The sequence below is a fragment of the Suncus etruscus genome, chromosome 8 (assembly GCF_024139225.1).
Source record: "Suncus etruscus isolate mSunEtr1 chromosome 8, mSunEtr1.pri.cur, whole genome shotgun sequence".
In the NCBI taxonomy this organism is placed as follows: Eukaryota; Metazoa; Chordata; class Mammalia; order Eulipotyphla; family Soricidae; genus Suncus; species Suncus etruscus.
This window is the reverse complement of record NC_064855.1, coordinates 61,194,097-61,217,247: the sequence shown is the minus strand read 5'-3', so window position 1 is coordinate 61,217,247 and position 23,151 is coordinate 61,194,097. Positions and strand designations below refer to the sequence as shown.

Below are 23,151 nucleotides of genomic sequence, written 5' to 3'. Positions count from 1 at the left end.
ACGCCAGGGGATCGAACCACGGTCCTTCCTTGGCTAGCGCTTGCAAGGCAGACACCTTACCTCTAGCGCCACCTTGCCAGCCCCCAAAACCCGAACTGTTCTATTAATTTTCCTAAAATCAAAAAGCTCTTCAGTTCCTTAAAAAGTGGCATCAATGATTTAATAAAGACATTTCATCTACTGTAAGATAAATATTTTTGTTACATTTAAGGGTTTGCTTTGTAAAAAACAAAATCACAAGTCTGTCCCAGTTTAAATTCCTAAAATTCAACTGGGCTGCTGACAGGCTGCACACTGTTATAAGGTTTCACAATGGCTTCCAATTTTCAAATCTTAGTTGTAAAAAGAAAAGCTAAGATAAAGATATTGGAAAGAATTATTCTGTGGAATATAAGTCAGCTCAAACTCTATAAATTGAGTTGAATCCTTTTATAACTACATGGCTACAATTTTAAATGTTTTTTAAGCAACAGATTTAGCAACGACAGAAAAGCATAAACTACATGACTTTAGATTAACACAATGCTTTTTATCTTTTAAAACTAAAGCAGAATGCTAAAATACCGCAAATCTTACCACTCATTTTGTTTTTAAAGCAGCAGCAGAGAAAACGAAAATCCAACAAGGAAACAGCGTAGTAGTACACGTTAGCAGCTTTAATTGGAGAACGGCTGCAGGCTTTTGGGGGTGGGGGGGCAAAGCTGTAAGAGGAAAAGATCCTTTGACCGAGTCATGTGACACCCATCACGTGATCCGCAGAGAACCAGGGAGAAGGGGGAGGGGGAAATGTTCCTGCTTGTAGCTCTTCTGATAAAGGATTTCAATTGCTATTGCCTTGGATTTAATCATCCTTCTTTATATACCAACGTAAAAGCTCATATTATATTTAAAATGAGCCTCCTTCTTTAAGCTTTCCTGGGATAACATCGTAGGCAGTTTTAAAGTTTCTTTTCCAGCTTGTTGCTTTTCACTGATAAAGTTCATGACACTTTATTTACAATAACCACTGGCAATGTCCTTGTATAACAATCAAATTATCAAACTCAAATTTAACCCTTAATGAATGCTCACAGTAAAAACAGGTTTGATCAATATGTTCCTCAGAATAGAATTTTTAAAAAGTATTTTTATCTCAAGCCAATCTTGAAACACCTTTACATTTGGTTTTAATTCTTTTTGTTTGGTAATATTTAACATTAAAATATTTGATTAATGGTTTGTGCCCATTTTAATGAAATGTGAAAAAAACAAACAAAACAGTTCATGGGTTCAAGTTTGGATCCTGCTATTTTTGGTAATATTTAACATTAAAATATTTGATTAATGGTTTGTGCCCATTTTAATGAAATGTGAAAAAAACAAACAAAACAGTTCATGGGTTCAAGTTTAGATCCTGCTATCCAAACATAAGTGGAGCAGGAAGGAAACTATGGATGTTTCCTTATAAGAGAAGACCAGACCCCTCCCCCCCCCATTATCTATGTAAGTTATAAATTTTAATAATAGCAAACAAGTATATTCAGTTAATAATGATTGTGATTTGTGACTACTTGCACTTTGGAGGGATGGGGAATAAAAACTGTTTCAAAAGATAAAAGTTCCTAATGACAGCTTAAACATTTATTAGCAGGGCAATTACTCAAGGTTAAAAAGATCAATTTATAGTATGGTTATAAAAACAAAGTTCAATAAATTTTTTTTTATTTAAACACCTTGATTACATACATGATTGTGTTTGGGTTTCAGTCATAAAAGGAACACCACCCATCACCAGTGCAACATTCCCATCACCCATGTCCCAAATCTCCCTCCTCCCCACCCGACCCCTGCCTGTACTCTAAACAGGCTCTGCATTTCCCTCATACATTCTCAATATTAGGACAGTTCAATAAATTTAAGGTTCCAAGTCTGACAATACTCAGAAAATAAATTTTTATAATAAATATAAAGTGCAAAATATTTAGCTCTCAGTATTTTTACTGATATGATAAAGATAGGATTATCTAGAAATAAGACTCCTATTTTAAAAATGAAAACTGCAAAGACATAGTCTTATTATCTTAATATTTTATGAAAAACCCTTGTGACTTACTGAATTCTTCATAGTTGGGTTTCAGACATACAATGTTTCAGGGCCAAATTCACCACCAGTGTTGACCTCAGTCAACCAATGTTCCCAGAGTACAAAAGACAGTATTTTAACAGAATTAAACTAATGAGCAAGCTATAATAGGATTCAACAAATACATGCCATATAACTAACTCAAAAGAAATGAAACCAAAGGATAATTCTTACAAGTATGAAAGAGTAACTATGAATATTGGAAGTTCCTGCTAAAAGGAAAGGTTTCCCTGAAAAACCAGACTTAACAGTAAAGTTTCCAAGTCTCAAGAAAAATCTGTTCTAATGTTAGACTTAAGACTCCCTGTAAATAAATATGACCATGCCTCTCTGATCTTAAGTTCCTATAGCCTAGTTCCTATAGTCTCATATTTTCACAATGATAGAAATGTGTCTCCATTTAACTCTTTAACCTCCCTCATGCATTTCTATCAGCATGCACAAGGGCTAGACTACATGATTTCATGAGTCTTACACAGTCTATGGATGAGATGGTTTCCATCCAGCTCAATATTTCATTTAATATCTGGTGCTGTAGTACCTTAAAAAAGGGAGTGGGCTTTCTCCCCCACCTTTTTTTTAACCCCCAGCAGCCCCAAGAGCAGAAACTTCCCATCCCAGGAGACAGCCTTCAGATATTCCAAAGGTGATTTCCATTATCATAGTGGTTCCTACTTCATACTAATTTTTCTTTTTCCTTGACCTTATGTTATATGAATATGCCACCTGCTTCTTCATTCTCACTGTTGTCAGGTTGAGTAGTAATATTTATTGAGTACTTTGAGTGTTTACACCATTCTCCACCATTCCAATCCTCATCTACTGTCAAGTTATTCCTTACCTTCAGCTGATCTAATATTAAGAGTATGTCCCAATGATTTGGTATTAAAAAAACCAAAGTAGGTATAAAACAATGCTGATTACATTTATGTAAAATTCAGTCAAGCATTATTAACTAATTTTAAACAATTTTAAAAATAAACAATTTTAAACTAATTTTAAAAATAACAATTGCAAGATGAGTAGCTAAAACAGTACAATCAGATAAACTGTAGGAAGGATCACATTGTTATTTGTCATGCCAATTAGTTTGGGGACCTGGCAAAATAAGCATAGCCAGTTGTTCACTCAGGCTGTTCTTTGTACACAGTAATAAAATTGGACATTTACATATTAATTTTACTTACAAATTTATTTAATATTGGAAACAATTTTGGAGCAACACTCAGACTCCTGCCTTTGCCCTCAGGGATCATTTCTGATGGGTTTGGGAACTATATGGGATGACAGAAGTCAAGACCAAGTGGGCCAAGTGCAAGGCAAACACTACCCATTATACTGTCACTCTGGCATCAGAGAGTTTCTTTTTTACTACCATCACAAAAAATCTGAAATATCAATCTGAGATGACTGCAAACAACAATATTTTCACTGTAGACAGCATAGATCCAACACACAACTTTGAGCTGGCTGGACAGAGCATGTCCAAGGGTCTGATGGTCACAGACCACAATTCTCTTATATCGTCTTGGGCTGGAGTGCCAAGACATCATGTGATTTAGGCATGAATGCAAGTAGAAGTGAGAGAATCTCACGTAAAACAAAAGTTGATGTATTTTAGAATAAAGTTTTTTCCTTTAGTTTTTTTAATTCGTTATTTACAATACTGCTTTTATACTTTTCATGCATACATGTTTGTTCCAATAACCACAACCACCAACAGAGTGCACACCTCACTCCATTAATTCCTCCAAGAATTCCTCCCACTCCCCACAAAATAAGCTCAATTCTATAGATAAAATCTCCAGTTCTGATGCTTCTCGCCATTTGTTTTTCCCTTAGTATATTTCGTTATATTCAACAGGAGAGAAATCTTTTATTGATTGTGGAATTGGTGACATCTACATACAAGTGCATAAAACTAAACTCTTAAAATTCTACAAAATTATAAATCGTTGCAATCATGATAGAAAAAAATGTCAAAACCTATTTCAGGTAAATTCAAAAGTCTAAATAATTCTATGATAAAACATTTACATAAATAAATATTTACATAAAATATGGGCTAAGGTGATACTATAGCAGGCAGGGGATTTGCCTTGCACATGCTAACCTGAATTTGACCCCCAAGATACTGGGTGAAGCCACAAACAAAAAGATAAAATCCTACAATCCTACAACTATACAATTTAGTAAGAAAATAAGATAAAAATATTAAAGAAAATCTAAATAGGCTCATGAAAGTATGAGCTTCATTCTAAAAAGATGTGGGTTTTATGTTAGAAAGTATTTTAAGTGATGCTTAAAGCACTACATTAAAGAAAAGAAAATAGTTTCTGTAAATGTAAAACAAATCCACCTAAACACACAGAAAATTTCAAAATAAATCAAACATCAACTATCAATTATTTAAAAAATGTAAAACCATTAGCAAGTGTGGGATAGATCTTTCTTTTCTTTTCTTTCTTTCTTTCTTTCTTTCTTTCTTTCTTTCTTTCTTTCTTTCTTTCTTTCTTTCTTTCTTTCTTTCTTTCTTTCTTTCTTTCTTTCTTTCTTTCTTTCTGTCTTTCTGTCTCTCTCTCTTTCTTTCTTCCTCTCTCTCTCTTTCTTTTTTTTTTTTTTTTTTTTGGTTTTTGGGTGCTCAGGGGTTACTCCTGGCTGTCTGCTCAGAAATAGCTCCTGGCAGGCATGGGGGACCATATGGACACTGGGATTCGAACCAACCACCTTTGGTCCTTGATCGGCTGCTTGCAAGGCAAACACCACTGTGCTATCTCTTCGGGGCCTGGGATATATCTTTCTTAATATAATATAGGGCAACCAAAAGTGCCACAATGGCAAGGTGTTGAGAAGTCATTTTTTCTTTTAGAGAAGCTCCTTTAATGCTTTTATGAAACTTTTTTTTAAGACTATAAATTTCCTAAGTGTTGTTTATCTGTGAAGCTTTGTATCATTCCTTGAGATCTGAATGATAATTTAGCAGAACAGAGTACTCTTGGTGTTCATCATTTAAAATCTTATTTTATTGAAACAATTGTGATCTACAAAGTTCTTCGTAGTTGAATTTCAGATATGCAATGAGTCAGGGCCCTTCCCACCACCAGTGTCAACCCTCCTCGACCAATGAATGGATCCAGATTGCATCCTATACCACCACACTTTGCTCCCTAGTCTGCCAGTATAACAGGCCCCTTTAAGTTTAGATTGTTCAAGTTTAGGTCTCTTTGATTCTACTGTATTTGACCTTGGCTTGAATATTTAGTTGTCCTTATTTTATCTCCAACAATTCATCTGAAACCACTTGGCCCCTGGCTCAGTCTCTTTTATTCTTTTCTTCTTAGTTTTATAGAAGAATGTAGAAATATGTAGTTAGACACCATAATCTGTGTCCCAAGGTTCTATGAAAAAGGTGGGAGCCCCTTCTAGCAAGCAATATACCACCATTTATTTTTCAACTATATACCACCATTTTTTATATATACCCCCCCCCCTTTTTTTTTGCTAGGTCCTGTAATGCTTAGGCTTACTCCTGTCTCTGCTCAGGGAATCACTCCTGGCAAGACCCAGGGATTCATATATGGTGTCAACAATCAAACCAAGGTTGGAAGCCTTGTGTTTCTTCTTGCAGTCCTAGTATCTCTCTGGCCCTAAGAGATTCGATAGAGCTGCTGTAAATCTTACAGGAAATTTCTTAGTATGTAATGTAAGCTTCTTCTTGTTCTTGCTGCTCTGAGTATGCAATGCATCTCAGAGTTTTTATTTTTTAATTTAATTTTTTGTTTTGTTTTTGGGTCATACCCAGCCACACTCAGGTGTTACTCCTGGTTCTACGCTCAGAAATTGCACCTGGTAGGCTCAGGGGACCATATAGGATGCTGGGATTCAAACCACCATCCATCCTGGTGAGCCGCATGTAAGGAAAACTCCATACAGCTGGAGAATTCTTATCTGTGATTTCTTTGACTAGAGGTTCATTTAATTTGTCTTCTGAATCCTCAGAACTCTGTTCTTAGTCATTTCATAATTCTTTGGTATCTGTTCATTTCTTTGCAGGCAGATTTCCATCTTCTATCACACTTTTGACCATGGTTTTCTCATTTTTGATCATATACTTTTTGTTCTCCGACTACTTTTTACCATATTTTCTTTGAATTCATTAAATCTTCTCAACAGGAGCCAGATAGTGGGGAGGGTGCTTACCCTGCATGCAGATAAACTGGGTTTAATCCCTGGCACCCCATATGATCTGAGAAGTAATTCTTGAGTGCAAAGCCAGAAATAGCCAGAGCACAGCTGGTGTGGACTCCAAACCCCAAACAGATAAATAAAAATAAACATTCTCAATAAAGTATAAAGTCAATACATGAGAAACTGCAAAGCTGGTTGGTACTGGTAGAGTCTCCTATACTATTATTTGCACTCATTAAGCTTAGTGGATTTCTATGCAATTTCTCCATTTCTATTTGCTGTATACTGAGGATAAATTTTTGTAGTTCACCTCGATGGAAATCTGAGGAATTAGGTTGTGTGTTGGACTTTTCTTTTCTGCCTGTTCTCATCCAGAGATAGGAAGTATAAGTGTGTATGGTGTCAAGTATGATGCACAGCCACTGGTGCTCAGGGTATAATCAATGGCAAGTAGACTATGGGCACAGGGTATGAATGTGCACCAGGAAGCAGCAGAGTGAGCAGAGGATCTAAGATATGGACGTTGGTTGAAATGGTGGAGGTTGGACATAGAGGCTACATATAAAAAAATTTGGGGGCTGGAGAAATAGCATGGAGGTAAAGTGTTTGCCTTACATGCAGAAGGTTGGTGGTTCAAATTTCGGCATCCCATATGGTACCCCCTGAGCCTGCCAAGAGCGATTTCTGAGCATTGAGCCAGGAGTAACTCCTGAGCATTGCCAGGTGTAACCCAAAAACAAACAAACAAAAAAATTAAGAGTAGACTCAGGAGACAGTGAGGTGGCGCTAGAGGTAAGGAGTCTGCCTTGCAAGTGCTAGCCAAGGAAGGACCCTGGTTTGATCCCCGGTGTCCCATATGGTTCCCCCAAGCCAGGGGCAATTCCTGAGTTAGCCAGGAGTAACCCCTGAGCATCAAACAAGTGTGGCCCGAAAAACCAAAAAAAAAAAAAAAAAAAAAAAGAAAAAAAAGAGTAGCCTCAAACAGTTCAACAAGAGTAGTTCCAAAGAATTAAAACAAATCAAAAAGGATATGTCTATTTTTCTGCACATTTTAATTTAAGTTTTGAAAACAAAAACAAATTCTGATCATGGCAATGATTGTGATTCTTATTTCAGTATTAAGAGTACAGTAATCTGAATACACATTCATATAACATGTTCAGTTCATGCATTTTAGACCTAACTAATGCATACTAATGGATCGAGAGACTAAAAATAGTAAGAAAAACAAAACAAAACCCTGCAATACAGTCAACAAAATCTGCAACTAATCAAGGCTCTTTGGATGAAAGTTTATTTTTAGGGAGTGAACGACAATGATATATGCAAATCTCAAGAAAGTTTGTGATGTATGAAGGACTAGAAACCCCAGTAACTTTACAACTGGCACAAATCAAGCCTTGTTTCTTTTCAGATTTGGCCATATGATAGTGTCTTTTCTATCATTTGTTTTGTTTATATTAAAATAGGTATTTATCAAAATTTTTACTTCATATGATAATATGCCAAAAGAAGTAAATGTGAGTTTAGAACCAGGCATGTTTTAAATTGACTAGGTCATTAGGGTGGTTGAATGAAGTTGGTTGCTAGACATTAGTCAAAGAATGGTCAGTACAGACAAAAATTTGTGATTTAATATATCATTTCCCAAGTATTTGGATCTATGGCTAATAAAATTTCAAAGCAAACTCTGGAGACTGATAAAGCAATCAAATTTTTATTAGGTCAATTTGTTACTAAATTAAAAAAGAAAGAAATTAAGGACAGGATAACATCTAAATATGTCCTATAATATTTCAAAAATAATTGTTACAGAAATGAAGATATAATTCTATTTACAATCACACAAATAAAATACCAGATATATGAGTTTAATACATTTACGTTAGATAAATTTAAAAAACATTTCCATTTACAATCACATGAATACCTGGAAATAAATTTAACGAAGGAGGTAAAAGAACAATCACCAAAAAATGGTAAAAGTAATATAAGGAAAAACAAGGAATTATAAAGATAGCCCAGGTTTATGAATTAGAAAAAAAACTCACAGTAAACATAATCATCTTACATCTTACATAAAGTTCCATTTTAAATGCAATCCCTAATATTAATCCCAATGACACTTTTCAAAATAACAAATAATTCTAACATGTATATGGAGATAAAGCTGTATGAGATCTTGAATAACCAAAATAATCCTAAGTAAAAATGAGAAAAAAGAAGGTATTACATTTTCTGAGTCTAAATTATGCTATTAACCTATTATAATAAAATCAACATGATCACTGGAATAAAAGCAACATAACACCAATGAAATAGAACTGAGAATTCTAAAAGAAATCCATATATAAATGGACAGTTAATTTTAACAAAGAAACTAAGATAATATAGTTGAGAAAAAAGATCTGGGAAAATTGTGCAGTCAAATGCAGAAGAATCAACCTAAACCACTATTTGATAACATTCACAAAAATCAATTAAAGTTACAATAAACACTTAGATAAAACCTGAAATCAAAGTGAAAACAAATTTAGGCAATCTACTCTGGACACAGATATCAGAGATATCTTTGGCTAATTCCATTACAAAGGCAAGAGGGAAAAATAGCAAAAATGGACTTCAAAAAGGACTTTGATGACAAGTTGTATAAAGAAACAAACACAAAAACAAAACAAAGTAACTTTGGGGAGGGTCATGACAGATTATTTGTATATCATATAGTCTAATCCAGTGCTAATGTCCAAAATTTAAGAACTGGAACAAATATACAACAAAACCAAAACTAATAGTCAAAGAGTAGGCAGAAGATCTGAACAAAGACTTCTCCAAAGAAAAGATACAAATGACCAAGAGTGACGATAAGACAATCACTAAGTTATTATTAGGCAAAGGCAAATGCAAACAATGCCGTTATTTCCTTCTCCTATAAAAACTGTGACTCAAAAGATAACAAGAATGTTGGAAGATTTGAAGAGAATTGAACCTTTTCATACCACTTGTGAGAATGTGAACTAGGGCAGTCATTCTGAGCATTATTGAGTATGGAGATTACTCCCAAAATTAACAAAAGAAAATTCTAGGGCTGAAGCGATAGCTCAGCAGTTAGAGCTTTTGTCTTGCACATGGCAGACCGGAGTTTGACCCCCAACATCCTATAGGGTCGCCAGAGCCAAAGAGTGAGTTCTGAGCACAGAGTCAAGAGTAAAACCCCTGAATGCACTGAATGTGAACCCAAAACAAAAAGAACCCCCCCCCCCCAATTCTGTATGATTTGGTAATACCGTTTCTGGGCATTTACCTGAAATATACAAAAATAAAAATTTAAAAATATATATTCACTTCTTTTTTGGGGGGGGGGGGCACACTTGGCAGTACTCAGGGCTCTCTCTTGACTGCGTTCAGGGATTATTCCCAGCAAGCTTGAGGGACCATATGGGGTGCTAGGGATTGATACTGGATCAGCTGAATGCAAAATAAGTACCTTACCCTTGTGCTATATCTGTTCCAACATACACCTATTTTTACTTCAGCATCATTGACAGTAGCCAAGCACTAGAAACAACCTAGTGCCTAGTGCCTACAGAGATGAATGGATAAAGATGTGGAATCTATCTATCTATCTATCTATCTATCTATCTATCTATCTATCTATCTATCTATCTATCTATCTATCTATCTATCTATCTATCTATCTATCTTTCTATCTATCTATCTATCTATCTAAAGTCACTTACTATTATTCAGCTACAAAAAAGATGACATTTTGCATCTATTTATCATAAATTTCTACTTAGCTATAGAGAAAAATGAAATCGTGCCATTTGAAACCATATAGATGTACCTAGAGGATACTAGGCTAAGTGAAGTAAACTAGTTGGAGAAAGACAAATACATCTTACTAATATATGACATACAATGGAACAAATCGATAAGCTAAATGCAACAAACTTATGAACTATAAAACCATAATTGAGAGAGGCTGCAGTAAATCAGGATCAAGATGACACGTATGTCATACTATGATTTCCATTAAAAATTACAAGGAAAAAAGAATTTTGTGGACTTCTTTATGTCATGTATCTGAATATTAAAAGATAGCAAAGCAAAATTATTCTTAGTCTATATACTTACATATTTTCATCAGTTTTTAATCTATAATTACATACCAACCAATGACTAAACTGAAAACCTTTTTTCAATATTACTTTAACTTTTTCAAAAATTGTTATTAACTTTGGTTAATAAATATAAACCTGCTGATGCCATCAATGGACTCTTTAAGACTTAAATAAATAAAATACTGATTTTGAGATCAGCTCTATTTTTTCTCACAAACACAAGTATTTAAAAATTTTCAGTATTACTATAATACCTTTAGCTAGCTTTAGAAAAAAAACTACAAAACATTGTTGAACAAAATTTAATTATTTATGATTGCTACTAAATAATGCAACAAGATAATGCAAATAAAAATGTAAAGATTTATAAATAAAAATAATAAAATTATTTATATACATGTTTATTCTGTAGAAAAGGTGTTTACACCTTATTTTCTTCATTTTTTTTTTTTTGTGGTTTTTGGGTCACACCCGGCAGTGCTCAGGGGTTATTCCTGGCTCCAGGCTCAGAAATTGCTCCTGGCAGGCACGGGAGGACCATATATGGGACGCCGGGATTCGAACCGATGACCTCCTGCATGAGAGGCAAACGCCTTACCTCCATGCTATCTCTCCGGCCCCTTATATATTTTTTTTTTTTTTGGTTTTTGGGCCACACCTTGCGGTGCTCAGGGGTTACTCCTGGCTGTCTGCTCAGAAATCTTATTTTCAAATATTTACATCCACATAACCTATAGTCTTATTACAGCTTTACTTACCTGGTGGCCTGGTGACACCCAGTGGTCAGAAGGGGAAACAACACCACATAGTTCATAATAACCAACATTCTGCCCATTCTAAAACTACTCTGCTTTAACTAAATACATTAAATATAAACTATTGTCCTTGGTTGCTTCTGGAAAGAGTTAGAAAGGAGAAATGATTAATTCTGATTGTCTTTAAGATTTAATTATAGGTTAATGTGAAAATAAGAGATGAGTGAAGATGCTTACTAGAGATCACAGTAGAACTGGAAAAATAAATGAACAAAATGAACCATAGATTATTTTAATGAAACAATAAATTAAACTCTACACTAAGGTCTGGGGAAAATACTAGGTACAAAGTTATCAAGATATACCAAACCATATCACTACTAGAAGAGACATAAAATGGGGCTGTCCTAGACAAATAGGAACCTAAGATCACACACATACAATTAAAAGATTATAAAAACAGCAGCATTTATTCAAGCATAGGAAATGAACATAAGGTTTAAGAATTTAAGAAGTTGGCAGCCATAATTTAGGAGAATGAAGCAGGTACTATAAAGCACATGCAAGGCAAGTGCCTTACCTGCTGTACTATAATTTTTAGTCATACTGAGTTAACCTGAAATAAAATTAAAGTAAGATTTTTTTTTAAATAAATGAAGCAGCAAGTTATAGAACCAAGTGAAAAGTTCAAGATTACTACTCAGAGCTTAGATATTTAGGGATTTCATGTCTTTGCAAATTTACTCTTCTTTTTTGGGGGGGGGGCACACCTTGGTGACACTCAGGGGTCACTCCTGGGTCTGCCCTCAGAAATCGCTTCTGGCTTGGGGGATCATATGGGGCGCTGAGGGATTGAACCATGGTCCGTCTTGGATCAGCTGCGTGAAAGGCAAACATCCTACTGCTACACCACTGCTCCAGCCCCAAATTTATTCTTCTTTTTAAAGGATGAATAAAGGGATTAAATTAAAAACTAGGGTCCTAATATTAGCATAACTCAGTATGACTAAAAATTATAGTACAGCAGGTAAGGCATTTGCCTTGCATGCAACCGAGCAGGGTCCAATTCCAAGCATTACATATGGTCCCCTCAAGTCCTTACAGGAGCAACCTTTGAACAGAGTCAAGAGCAATTCCTAAGTAAAGCTCAGTGTGGTCTCCAAATAAAAAAATAACAACAAAAAATAAGAGTACTTTTATTTATCTGTGTACAGATAACAGAAATTTCTATTAGATTTACTAAGCATCTGGATAAACCAGTGATAAATGTAGAAAAAATTTGAAGAATGAGGATTAAAATTCACCTTTGACACTAAAATAATTGTAGGTAGGAAAATTGACAGTTTATATACACCTGTTTAAACAAGAAGTTATCTATAGTGCTGTTTAGAAAGCTACAAAGATTGTGTTTATTAATATGCATAACTGCAGCAGGTTGTGAGCACCACTATTTTTAGAATCAGTTAAATGTGAACATAGATGAATCACTCTTTGTTATTCTAGAAGAAAACAGTGCTTGGAATTTACTGCAGCACATTAGGTTAGCTATGTCTCAATTACTATACACCCACATGCTGACATCACACAGGCTATGATATGGATCAATGACGCAAATACTGTCAGGATCAAACATTAAGGGCACAGGGTCTGGAAAAAAGTGCTCATATGACAGGGAAAACAATCATCCAATATGCACAGACTGTATTAAATCAGTAGTGCTGATATTGAAAGGACAATGGTTCATTTTACAGTTAAGCTCTTTTTAAAGCTTTAAAATTTTAATTACAGATTTCCCACATAACAAACTCTATATTTATCTTCAAATTTCCTCAGTTTCTGTGTTTTAATGTCCAGACCTTTAAAAACATGTCTTAGAAGTTCAAGCAACCATATAAATTACCCAGAAATGATCTCTTGTTTGTTATACAAATCATCTGGTACCATTAAGTACTTTAGATAACATATTGTGCATGACAAGTAAGATTTATATTTATTGTAATATTACAACATGGTCTCATAATTTATTGATATCTTAGTCTCTATACTGTTAGAGAACCATTATCTAAGACCACCATTATTTTGACCTGCACAAAATAACCTCATGCATTAACTGATTCATAGGCTATTCTGATATATAGTACCTGGAACCTCACTTTAAGTCATTAAACTTTGTGGTATTTGTTAATTTGAAAGATGAAAGCAGAATCTCAATATAGTTCAGTTTTTTTTTTTTTTTGGTTTTTGGTTTTTGGGCCACACCCAGCGATACTCAGGGGTTACTCCTGGCTGTCTGCTCAGAAATAGCTCCTGGCAGGCACGGGGAACCATATGGGACACTGAGATTCGAACCAACCAGGTCCTGGATCGGCTGCTTGCAAGGCAAACACCACTGTGCTATCTCTCCGGGCCCCAGTTTATATCTTTTTATGAGTAAGTTTCAAGTCATATGTTTAAGAGACATTTATTTCTCATTTTCTGTAGTTTGTCTATTCATAGCCCTTGACTATGCTACCAGATTTACAAAGGCTCTATATACATTTAGAAAATTAGTTCTTCATGATAAATTAAAGATATTCCAATTTGTTGTGCACTGCCCTTTCTTGATGCTCCCTTTCATATCTAGGAAGAGGTAATAAATATATACAGATATAATTTATATGCCACCTACCTACTATCCAACAATTTATAGACAGGAAAAGAAATCTGGCGTAGGGAGAGCTACCTGTGCTTTCATGCTCCATGGCACCAAAACCCAAGATTAATTACAGAAATGTACCACAAGTGTTTACAAGGAAGAGAAAGAAAGCTTCCTGGTTAATTAAGAGACAGGAGGTTGCATTGTCAAGAAATAAAATACCCTGAAGAGCAGCAAGTTTCAAGAGAGAATAGCTTTCTAAGGTGTGAAACTTGGCCCTGAGGAACATGGGTAATCACATTGAACATTTGGCTCCCCTATTCCACAATCTTATTCCTACAAGACAACAGGAAGCAAGAAACTAAACAAGAATCTTTAACTAACTGGTGTTATTTTGGAGACCTCTCACCATCTGCCCAGTCTATGCTATACTGGATTCCAGCTGTAACATGAGTCACCAACAGACATCATCTACCTTTCTTGATGTTCTTCATCTACCTGCTATATTGGATCTAATTTCCACAATAACAGACTTGGAAGGCAAATTCCTGAGGGAGTTCTACCCATCTCTAGTTAATAGACAAACTGGGCTGAGAAATAATTTGCTGTAGTCTAGCGAACAATCAAATCAGATTAAGTCCCCATGTGATTGCTAGTAGGCAAACTATAGCCCTACAGTCAAAAATGTTTTGTGAACTTTCCCAAAGTATAATTAGTTATCAAGCAGGCATACCTCTCAGCCTTTTAGGTTCCTGTCCTGCACAGGAGAACATGATCTTTGACGAAGGGCCCAATCTATTCATAAACCCAACTCCCCCCCCCCCCCCACATACTCGCCAACTATGTGCAGGCCTGTGTGATCGCAGACAGCAGCCAAGGGGCTGCCCCACATGACACTCAAAGCTCTAGTAAATTTGAACCCAGGTTGTCCCCCAGATTTTCTTAAATTCTGTGCACAGCTACTCTTGGATACTGACAAGTTTAAACTCAAGCTTTATGTTTTGTGTTGTGTGAATGAAGCGATGAACATAACCCTCCTACGCTGATATACTAACAGAAAGCTCACTGGTTCAACCTTTTCAGAAAATAATTTTAAGATTTTTTCAAGAAACTAAAACTGAGCTTCCATGACTCAGAAATTCCACTTTTGGGCACTTATCTCAAAGATCCAAAAATTCTTCATAAAAGACATGTTCACTGCAACACTATTCTTAGTAGCCAAATCTGGAATCAGCCAATCATATGTCTATAATATGTCTATGTCTATAATATACACAATGGAGTATTATTCAGCTATAGTAAGACTGATCATGAACTATGTGGACAGAAATGAAGGGGATGATGCTGAGGGAAATCAGGAAGAAGAAGGAAATCTACAGAATGACTTTGCATGTGGAATATAAAGAATGCTATGATAATCAAAAGCAACAGAATCTAAGGACTGATCTACAAAATGGAGCTGACTGTGGCAGTGAGGCCTGGATGGGAAAGAACCGTGCTTACAGAGCATTTGACTTGTTGAGGGCAATGGATATGCTGGTTAGGGGTGTGGTGTTGGAATGCTGCATGCATGAAACACCACCACTGACAGTATTTGTTAGATTGTAAAGCACAGTGACTAAAATAAAATTTTAAAGAATTATATCTACACAGTCAGAAAAATCTTTGTCTGAGACTAATAACTAATAACTAGCTATAAAGCTTATGAATAATGGGTTCCCCATTCTTTTAATGTTTAAACACAATCAGTGCAGCACACAGCATAGTGCTGGCTGAAGTCTAGTGAACTAATGAATACATTATTAAGGGAAGGCTTTATAATAGAAAAAAGAGAGAAATCAGTAGTAAGCAATGTATGCCAGGTTAGATAACAACTAGACCTGCAAGTTCCCAAAGTTATTTGACTTAATGTCTCCTTTTAAGGAAAAAAAAACTTAGCATTCCTCTAGAAATCTAGCTTAGAATTTAAGCTAATAAGCAAATAAAAGCAAGTCCACAACTGTATCCAAGGCTACTACTACCACTTCCTCCCCAACATCATTCAATGTGGTTTTAACTTAAGTGCAGAGGGTTCCATCCTGTATTGTGTAAGCACACTGTGTAAGAATCAATGGAAAAAGTTCTTTGGAGTTCTTGGAGTGGATGCAGGGAGAAAAGGACTCCCATTCACTGCTGGTAGGAAAGAGTTCTTTACATTGGTTCTTTCCAATGGTAAGAGTTTATACTGTGGAATCCATTCCTATGAATTTGTGGTATGCTTTTTTTTTTTAATTGCTTCCTGAAATATAAAACAAATAGTCATTTATTAGTTTGCAGTTCAAGCCTAGGTATAATATGACTAGGTGTTCTGATCAGTGTCTAACTAGGTTAAAAAAAAGTGTTGGCTGGGGTCTATTCTAATCTAGAGCCTGAGGTTCTTTTTATTATTTGCGTGGTTGTGGTAAAATTCAGATTCCAGTAAGATAGAATTTCATTTCCTAGCTGGCTATAATCCAAGAGTCACTCTCAAATCCTAAAGGCCAACAATATTCTTATGTGGTATGCTCCTGAAACTCTTCTAGAAGGACTTATAACTCCTCATGGAAGTAAAATTAATCATATTTTAAGAGGGGTAATATCTAAGATATATAAGATACTGTCAGAACTAAACAAGATAAAAACATCTAATCTCATCCAAAAATGGGGAGAAGAGATGAACAGAATCTTCCTCAAAGAAGAAATACAGATGGCCAAAAGGCATGTGGAAAAAATGTTTCACATCACTAATCATCAGGGAGATGCAAGTCAAAACAACAATACCATCTCACACACCAGAGACTGGCACACATCAAAGAACAAGAACAACAGTGTTGGAGTGGATGCAGGGAGAAATGGACTCTCATTCACTGCTGGTGGGAATGTTGACTGGTCCATCCTTTTTGGAAAACAAGATGGATATTCCTCAAAAAAACTAGAAGTTGAACTTTCTTATGGCTCAGCAATATTAATCCTAGGAATATACCCTAGAAACCCCAAAATATAGTGTTTTTTGGCAAGCACTATTCACAACAGCCAGACTCTAAAAAAGATCTGTTTTTTTTTGTAATGTGAATGTGATTATTAAAATTATGGCTAAGTATAAATTAACCATTTAAAAATTTTATGTGCATTCTAATCTATTTAAATTCAAGTCGTCAAACATATTACCAATATCTCTCAAACTTTTTTGTGTTTTGGGCCACAGTTGGCAGCATTCAGGATTTACTCTTTGCTCTGTGCTCAGAAAATACTCCTGCTGGCTGAGGGACCAGGTTGGCTGCATGCAAGACAAACAAACACTCTAATGCTTTGGGTCCCTCTCAAACATTTTCATCTAAAATTGAAACACTATACCCATTAAACAATAATTGCCAATTAGACTCTGGTTCTTAATAATCACCATTCTTTCTGTCTATGAATTCTATTCTAATGGGATTGAAAAATTATTTGTCCTTTTCTGATTGGAATATTTCATTTACCACATACTTTTGAGGTTAAATTTTAATATGCTCTAAAATGGAGTTTTTTGTGATAGTAGAAACAAAAGAAAAATTAAGGAAAGTGTACAAGGAGGAAACATACACTGTCAAATAATAATGGAGAGGTGAAGCATGTTAAGAAAAAATTCACTTTGATATCATAGAAGTAACTGGTATCCTTGATAAGAAGAGTGTCATAGCCCAATTTTGTAGCAGTACTCATGTGATACAAATATCACAATACTGCCGTAATAAATTATTTTCCAATGGCATGAGAATTCTAGAGTTAAGTGAAGTGATATAAATCTGAGTAAAAGTCAATATAGTACAAAAACCATCTCTTAAGTCTCATTTTTCAAAGTTATTTCATGATAAAATTAGATTCTAAAAGATGTATTTTAGGGAACAGGTTTGTGTATGGTAGAAAAAAATTAAGATTGCCTATCTGTTGCCTGTATCTACTGAGATTATTTAATTATCAAATATTTACTAAATTGTTTACATAGTTCTAGGAATAGACCATTATTTGTTTTATTTTATTATTATTTTTTTTTTTTTGGTTTTTGGGCCACACCCGGCATTGCTCAGGGGTTACTCCTGGCTATCTGCTCAGAAATAGCTCCTGGCAGGCACGGGGGGGACCATATGGGACATCGGGATTCGAACCAACCACCTTTGGTCCTGGATCGGCTGCTTGCAAGGCAAACGGGAACAGACCATTATTATTGCATGTTTCTGCAATGGCTTCAGATATAAAAGGTTTAAAGTATTTAACATACTGAAGAGTTCTAAATGCTTTAAAAAAGATTAATGATCAAATGATCTACTGGGTTAACTAACATTAATAAGCTAAATAAGTAAGTCATGGTGCTGGCTATAATTAAAGGCCTTCAAAAAGGCCTTTGATTCAAACATAAATCCAATCCAATTGAAAATGACTAAAGGGGTCTGGAGAGATAGCACAGCAGCGTTTGCCTTGCAAACAGCCGATCCAGGACCAAAGGTGGTTGGTTCGAATCCCGGTGTCCCATATGGTCCCCTGTGCCTGCCAGGAGCTATTTCTGAGCAGCCAGCCAGGAGTAACCCCTGAGCACTGCCGGGTGTGGCCCAAAAACAAAAACAAAAACAAAAACAAAAAAAGAAAAAAGAAAATGAATAAAGAATCAAGAAAAACTGTTCTTTAATAGGAAAACACATTATTTCCTAGATAAATTTCCTAGATCACAAAAACTACTTTAAACAAGTACAACTAATATTATATATGGTATTTAATATTTAAAATCCATCAATTTAGAAACTTTTATTAAAAACATGTTACCATGTATTTTTTACTTAGACATAATCATTTTTCAAGTATTTGGCTTTATATATTTAAAAGACAGACTAATGAAATGAGCTTTTGCCTTTTTTGTTTGGTTGATATTCAGGGGATACTCTTGGTTTTGTACTCAGAAATCACTCCTGGTGGTGGTCAGAGGATCATATGGGCTTACAGAGAATTGAACCCTGGTCATATGCATGGTCCTATCTTTCTGGTCCCTTACAGCTTTTACTTTGATTTTCCCAAGAATTTAGCTTTGGGGGAAAGAGGGCTCCCAAGTTGTGTTTGAAAGGTCTTGGAAATGCTTGGGCCTTGGAGTACTAGGAACTAACTACTTGACCACTCTGTTGGTACTTAAGGACTTCCCAGGCTGCACTCAGCAATTATCAGAGAACCATGCGATGCCAGAGACTGATCTAGGGTTGGCTGCAGATACTAGCTTTGCTAGTCCAATGTAAAGTTTTTAATATAATGTAATTTCCATCAACAAGATGATTTAGAGCATTTTCTAAGAATAGCTAACAATTTCTAAGCAATATACAAAGTATAAAACTCCTATTATTTATTTTGCTAAATTATAAGAGGGTAAATACATGAGAATAAGAATCCCTGAGTAAACTATGATTTTCACTGAACTCAAAGAAGTAAATTAAATTCAACCAATGGTCATATAATGGTCATATAAAAATATAAAAATATTCTCTGAACACTGACTTCCTTATAATAAAATACACTTAAGAGATTAGCATAGTTATAAGTAACTAAAAAGTTGAGTGTTGGAAACAATTTCTTAATCTGATACATAACAGTACACCTCATTTTAAAAAAATAAGTGGTTTACCAAAGCTAAAAAACATAACATTTTAGACTTGTAAAAGCTGGGCTGGAAACATAGTACAGTGGGTAAGGTTGTACTAACAATTCCTGGAACCATATATGGTCTCCCAAACTCATCAGGAAAGATCCCTAAGAACAAAGCCAGGAGTAAGCACTGAGCATAGCTAGGTGGGGCCAAGAAACAAACCAACAAACAAAAAACCTTAGAAGGCCTCAACTTCAATAATTTACTCAAAAAAGATTAAATCTCCTTTTCAATTGCATCATCAAGAGACATCCTATACATACCACATCAAGAGTCATCCTAACACTCTGAGAACTCCAAGGGAAACTTCTCCTGCGCCTGTCTGCCTGTGTTTCTGAATCCCTGAAGGTCTCCTCAGAGGCCTAGGGAGCGCGCCCCCCAAAAAACTGCTTTTTGAAGCTGCCCAGTGACTAAATACTGGCTGTGGGGGTCGCCGTCCAATAAGCTGAGCTCTCTGGCATGCTGAGGCTCCGCCGTGCTGTGCCTTTGTTCACTCCCAGGACTTCAAGGGAAACTTCTCCTGCGCCTGTCTGCCTGTGTTTCTGAATCCCTGAAGGTCTCCTCAGAGGCCTAGGGAGCGCACCCCCCAAAAAACTGTCAAATAGAGGAAGCAGAAAAGCGTGGCTGCTTTGCTTCGCTTCGCGGCTGCATACTCTTTTTAAACAATGAACCCCACCACAACACGCAGGAAAAACAACACTACAAGCGTGACAATGGGGAAACCTTGCAGGCAAACACCAGGCACAGAGAATGAAGATGAAAGCTTGGATGACCTAATAAATTCCAACCACCTGATTAATCTCTCGGATAAGGAACTTAAAATAGCAATATGGAAGATGTTTGAAGAACTCAAAGAAAGCATAGATCGATCTGAACAGAACACAAAGACAGAAATCAGAAAACTCCAAACTGAAAAACACTGTAGCTCAACTGAAAACCTCAATGGATGACCTCGCCAGCAGGGTATCAGCAGCTGAGGAGAGAATCAGAGTACTGGAAGATGTGATGCAGAAAAACTCAACACAACAGAATAAATTGGAAAAGAACCTTAACACAAACGAACAGGCAATGGAAAAAGTACTCAAGGAATGCGAACAGATGAAAATAGAAGTCTTTGATAAACTCAACAGAAACAACATAAGAATCATTTGAGTCCCGGAGACCCAGGTAGGAGATCTCCAGGAAGAATCAACTGTCAAAGACATCATCAAAGAGATACTCCCAGAGTTAAAAACTATATGCAATCAAATCCTGTATGCCCAAAGAGTACCAGCTAAAAGAGACCCAAAGAAAAACACCCTCCTTACAATGACAAATCCCACAGAGAGATAGAATACTGAAAGCAGCAAGATCAAAAAGGGAAATTACATTCAAATGACTTCCCTAAGACTTACAGCAGACATGTCACAAGAAACTCTCAAGGCCAGAAGACAGTGGTGGGTTATTGAGACAAGACTGAAGGAAATGAATGCCTCCCCAAGAATACTGCACCCAGCCCGACTCACTTTCAGGTTTGAAGAAAGAATACATAGCTTCATGGATAAACAACAGCTCAGAAACTTCACAGATGATAAACCAGCCTTAAAGGAAAAACTGACAGGTCTACTATAAGACAAGAGAGACCAACAAACACAGCAAACTTATCTACAAAGATGACATTAAATCCTATGACAATCATCTCCCTCAATGTCAATGGACTAAATTCACCAATTAAAAGACACAGAGTGGCAAAATGGGTCAAAAAGATGAATCCAACCTTCTGCTGCCTATAAGAAACACATCTGAATAGTCAGAACAAACATAGACTCAAAATCAAAGGCTGGAGGAAAATCATCCAAGCAAACAACACCCTCAAAAAAGCTGGGGTGGCCATATTAATATCTGATGACACCAACCTTATACTCAGAAAAGTGGTAAGATACAAAGATGGACACTATGTACTAACCAAGGGATATGTGCAACAGGAAGAAATCAGAATATTAAACATATATGCACCCAATGAGAGACCAGCAAATTATCTAATACAATTACTGACAAATCTGAAAGAAGAAATCAATAATAACACAATAATTGTGGGAGACCTCAACACGGCTCTATCAACACTTGATAGGTCAACCAGACTGAAACCAAACAAAAACATACTAGCCCTGAAAAGAGTAATGGAAGAAAGAGGACTAGTAGATATATATAGGACACTCCATCCCAAAAAACCTGGATACACATTCTTCTCCAATATACATGGGTCCTTCTGCAGGATAGACTACATGCTGACACATAAAACATACCTCCATAAAATCAAGAGGATAGATATCTTGCAGGCTAACTTTGCTGACACAAGGCTCTGAAATTAGATGTGAACTACAAAGCCACATAGAAGAAACACTTTAACAATTGGAAATTAAACACCCTGCTACTGAACAACCAGTGGGTCCGAGATGAAATCAAAAAGGAAATCAAAACTTTCCTGGAAACAAATGATAATGAAGACACAAACTGCCAGAATCTATGGGACACAGCAAAAGCGGTCCTAAGAGGAAAATTTATAGCTCTACAAGCATACACCAGGAAGGAAGAAGGAGAATACCTGAAAACTTAATGATGCAGCTCAAAAAATTAGAAAATGACCAACAAAAGGAACCAAAAATAGGGAGACAGAAGGAAATAACAAAGCTGAAAGCAGAACTCAATGGAGTGGAAAACCAAAACAATCCGAAAGATCAACGAAAGCAGAAGTTGGTTCTTTGAAAAAATAAACAAGATTGATAGACCATTGGTAAAACTCACAAAGAAAGAGAGAGAGAAATCTGATAACCCGTATTAGAAATGAAAAGGGGGAGATCACAACAGATATTGCAGAGATCCAAAGGGTAATCAGAGACTACTCTGAGAAACTTTATGCTACTAAACATGAGAACCTAGGAGAAATGGAAAAATTCTTGGACACTTATAACCTTCCACAGTTAAGTAAGGAAGATGTAGCATCACTACTGAGAAAATTGAAACTGTAATCAAACATCTGCCCCCCCCAAAAAAAGCCCAGGCCCAGATAGATTTCCTTTTTTTTTTTTTTTTGGTTTTTGGGCCACACCCGGTAACGCTCAGGGGTTACTCCTGGCTATGTGCTCAGAAGTTGCTCCTGGCTTGGGGGACCATATGGGAAACCGGGGATCGAACCGCGGTCTAGCGCAGGCAAGGCAGGCACCTTACCTTTAGCGCCACCGCCCGGCCCCGACAATATACAATGCAAATTTTTTTTTTTTTTTTTGGTTTTTGGGCCACACCCGGTAACGCTCAAGGGTTACTCCTGGCTATGTGCTCAGAAGTTGCTCCTGGCTTGGGGGACCATATGGGACACCGGGGTCAGATAGATTTCCTAATGAATTTTTTCAAATCTTTCAAAAGGAGCTACTACCAATCCTAGCCAGGCTCTTCCATGAAATTGAAAAAAACGAGAACACTCCCAAATAGTTTTTATGAAGCCAACATCACCTTGATACCAAAACCAGACAGAGATGCTGCCAAAAAAGAAAATTATAGAGCAATATCCCTGATGAATGCTGATGCAAAGATCTTCAACAAAATCCTGGCAAATAGGATCCAATGCATCAAGAAGATCATACACTACAACAAAGTAGGTTTCATCCCAGGAA

The 23,151-nt window shown here is 36.1% G+C and overlaps 1 protein-coding gene across 2 annotated transcripts in view; it reads right to left on the bottom strand.

Moving 5' to 3' along the window:
- Positions 1-23,151, bottom strand: part of FNDC3A (fibronectin type III domain containing 3A) — a 153,502-nt gene that overhangs the window by 95,825 nt on the left and 34,526 nt on the right. The window contains exon 1 of one of the 2 annotated variants that reach the window (XM_049778751.1): positions 577-688. The exons of the other annotated variant lie outside the window; for it this stretch is intronic. Coding sequence (XP_049634708.1) covers positions 577-583 — 7 coding nt within the window. The 5' untranslated portion in view covers positions 584-688. Of the gene's footprint in view, positions 1-576; positions 689-23,151 lie in introns of those variants that run through there. 2 annotated transcript variants of the gene reach the window in all.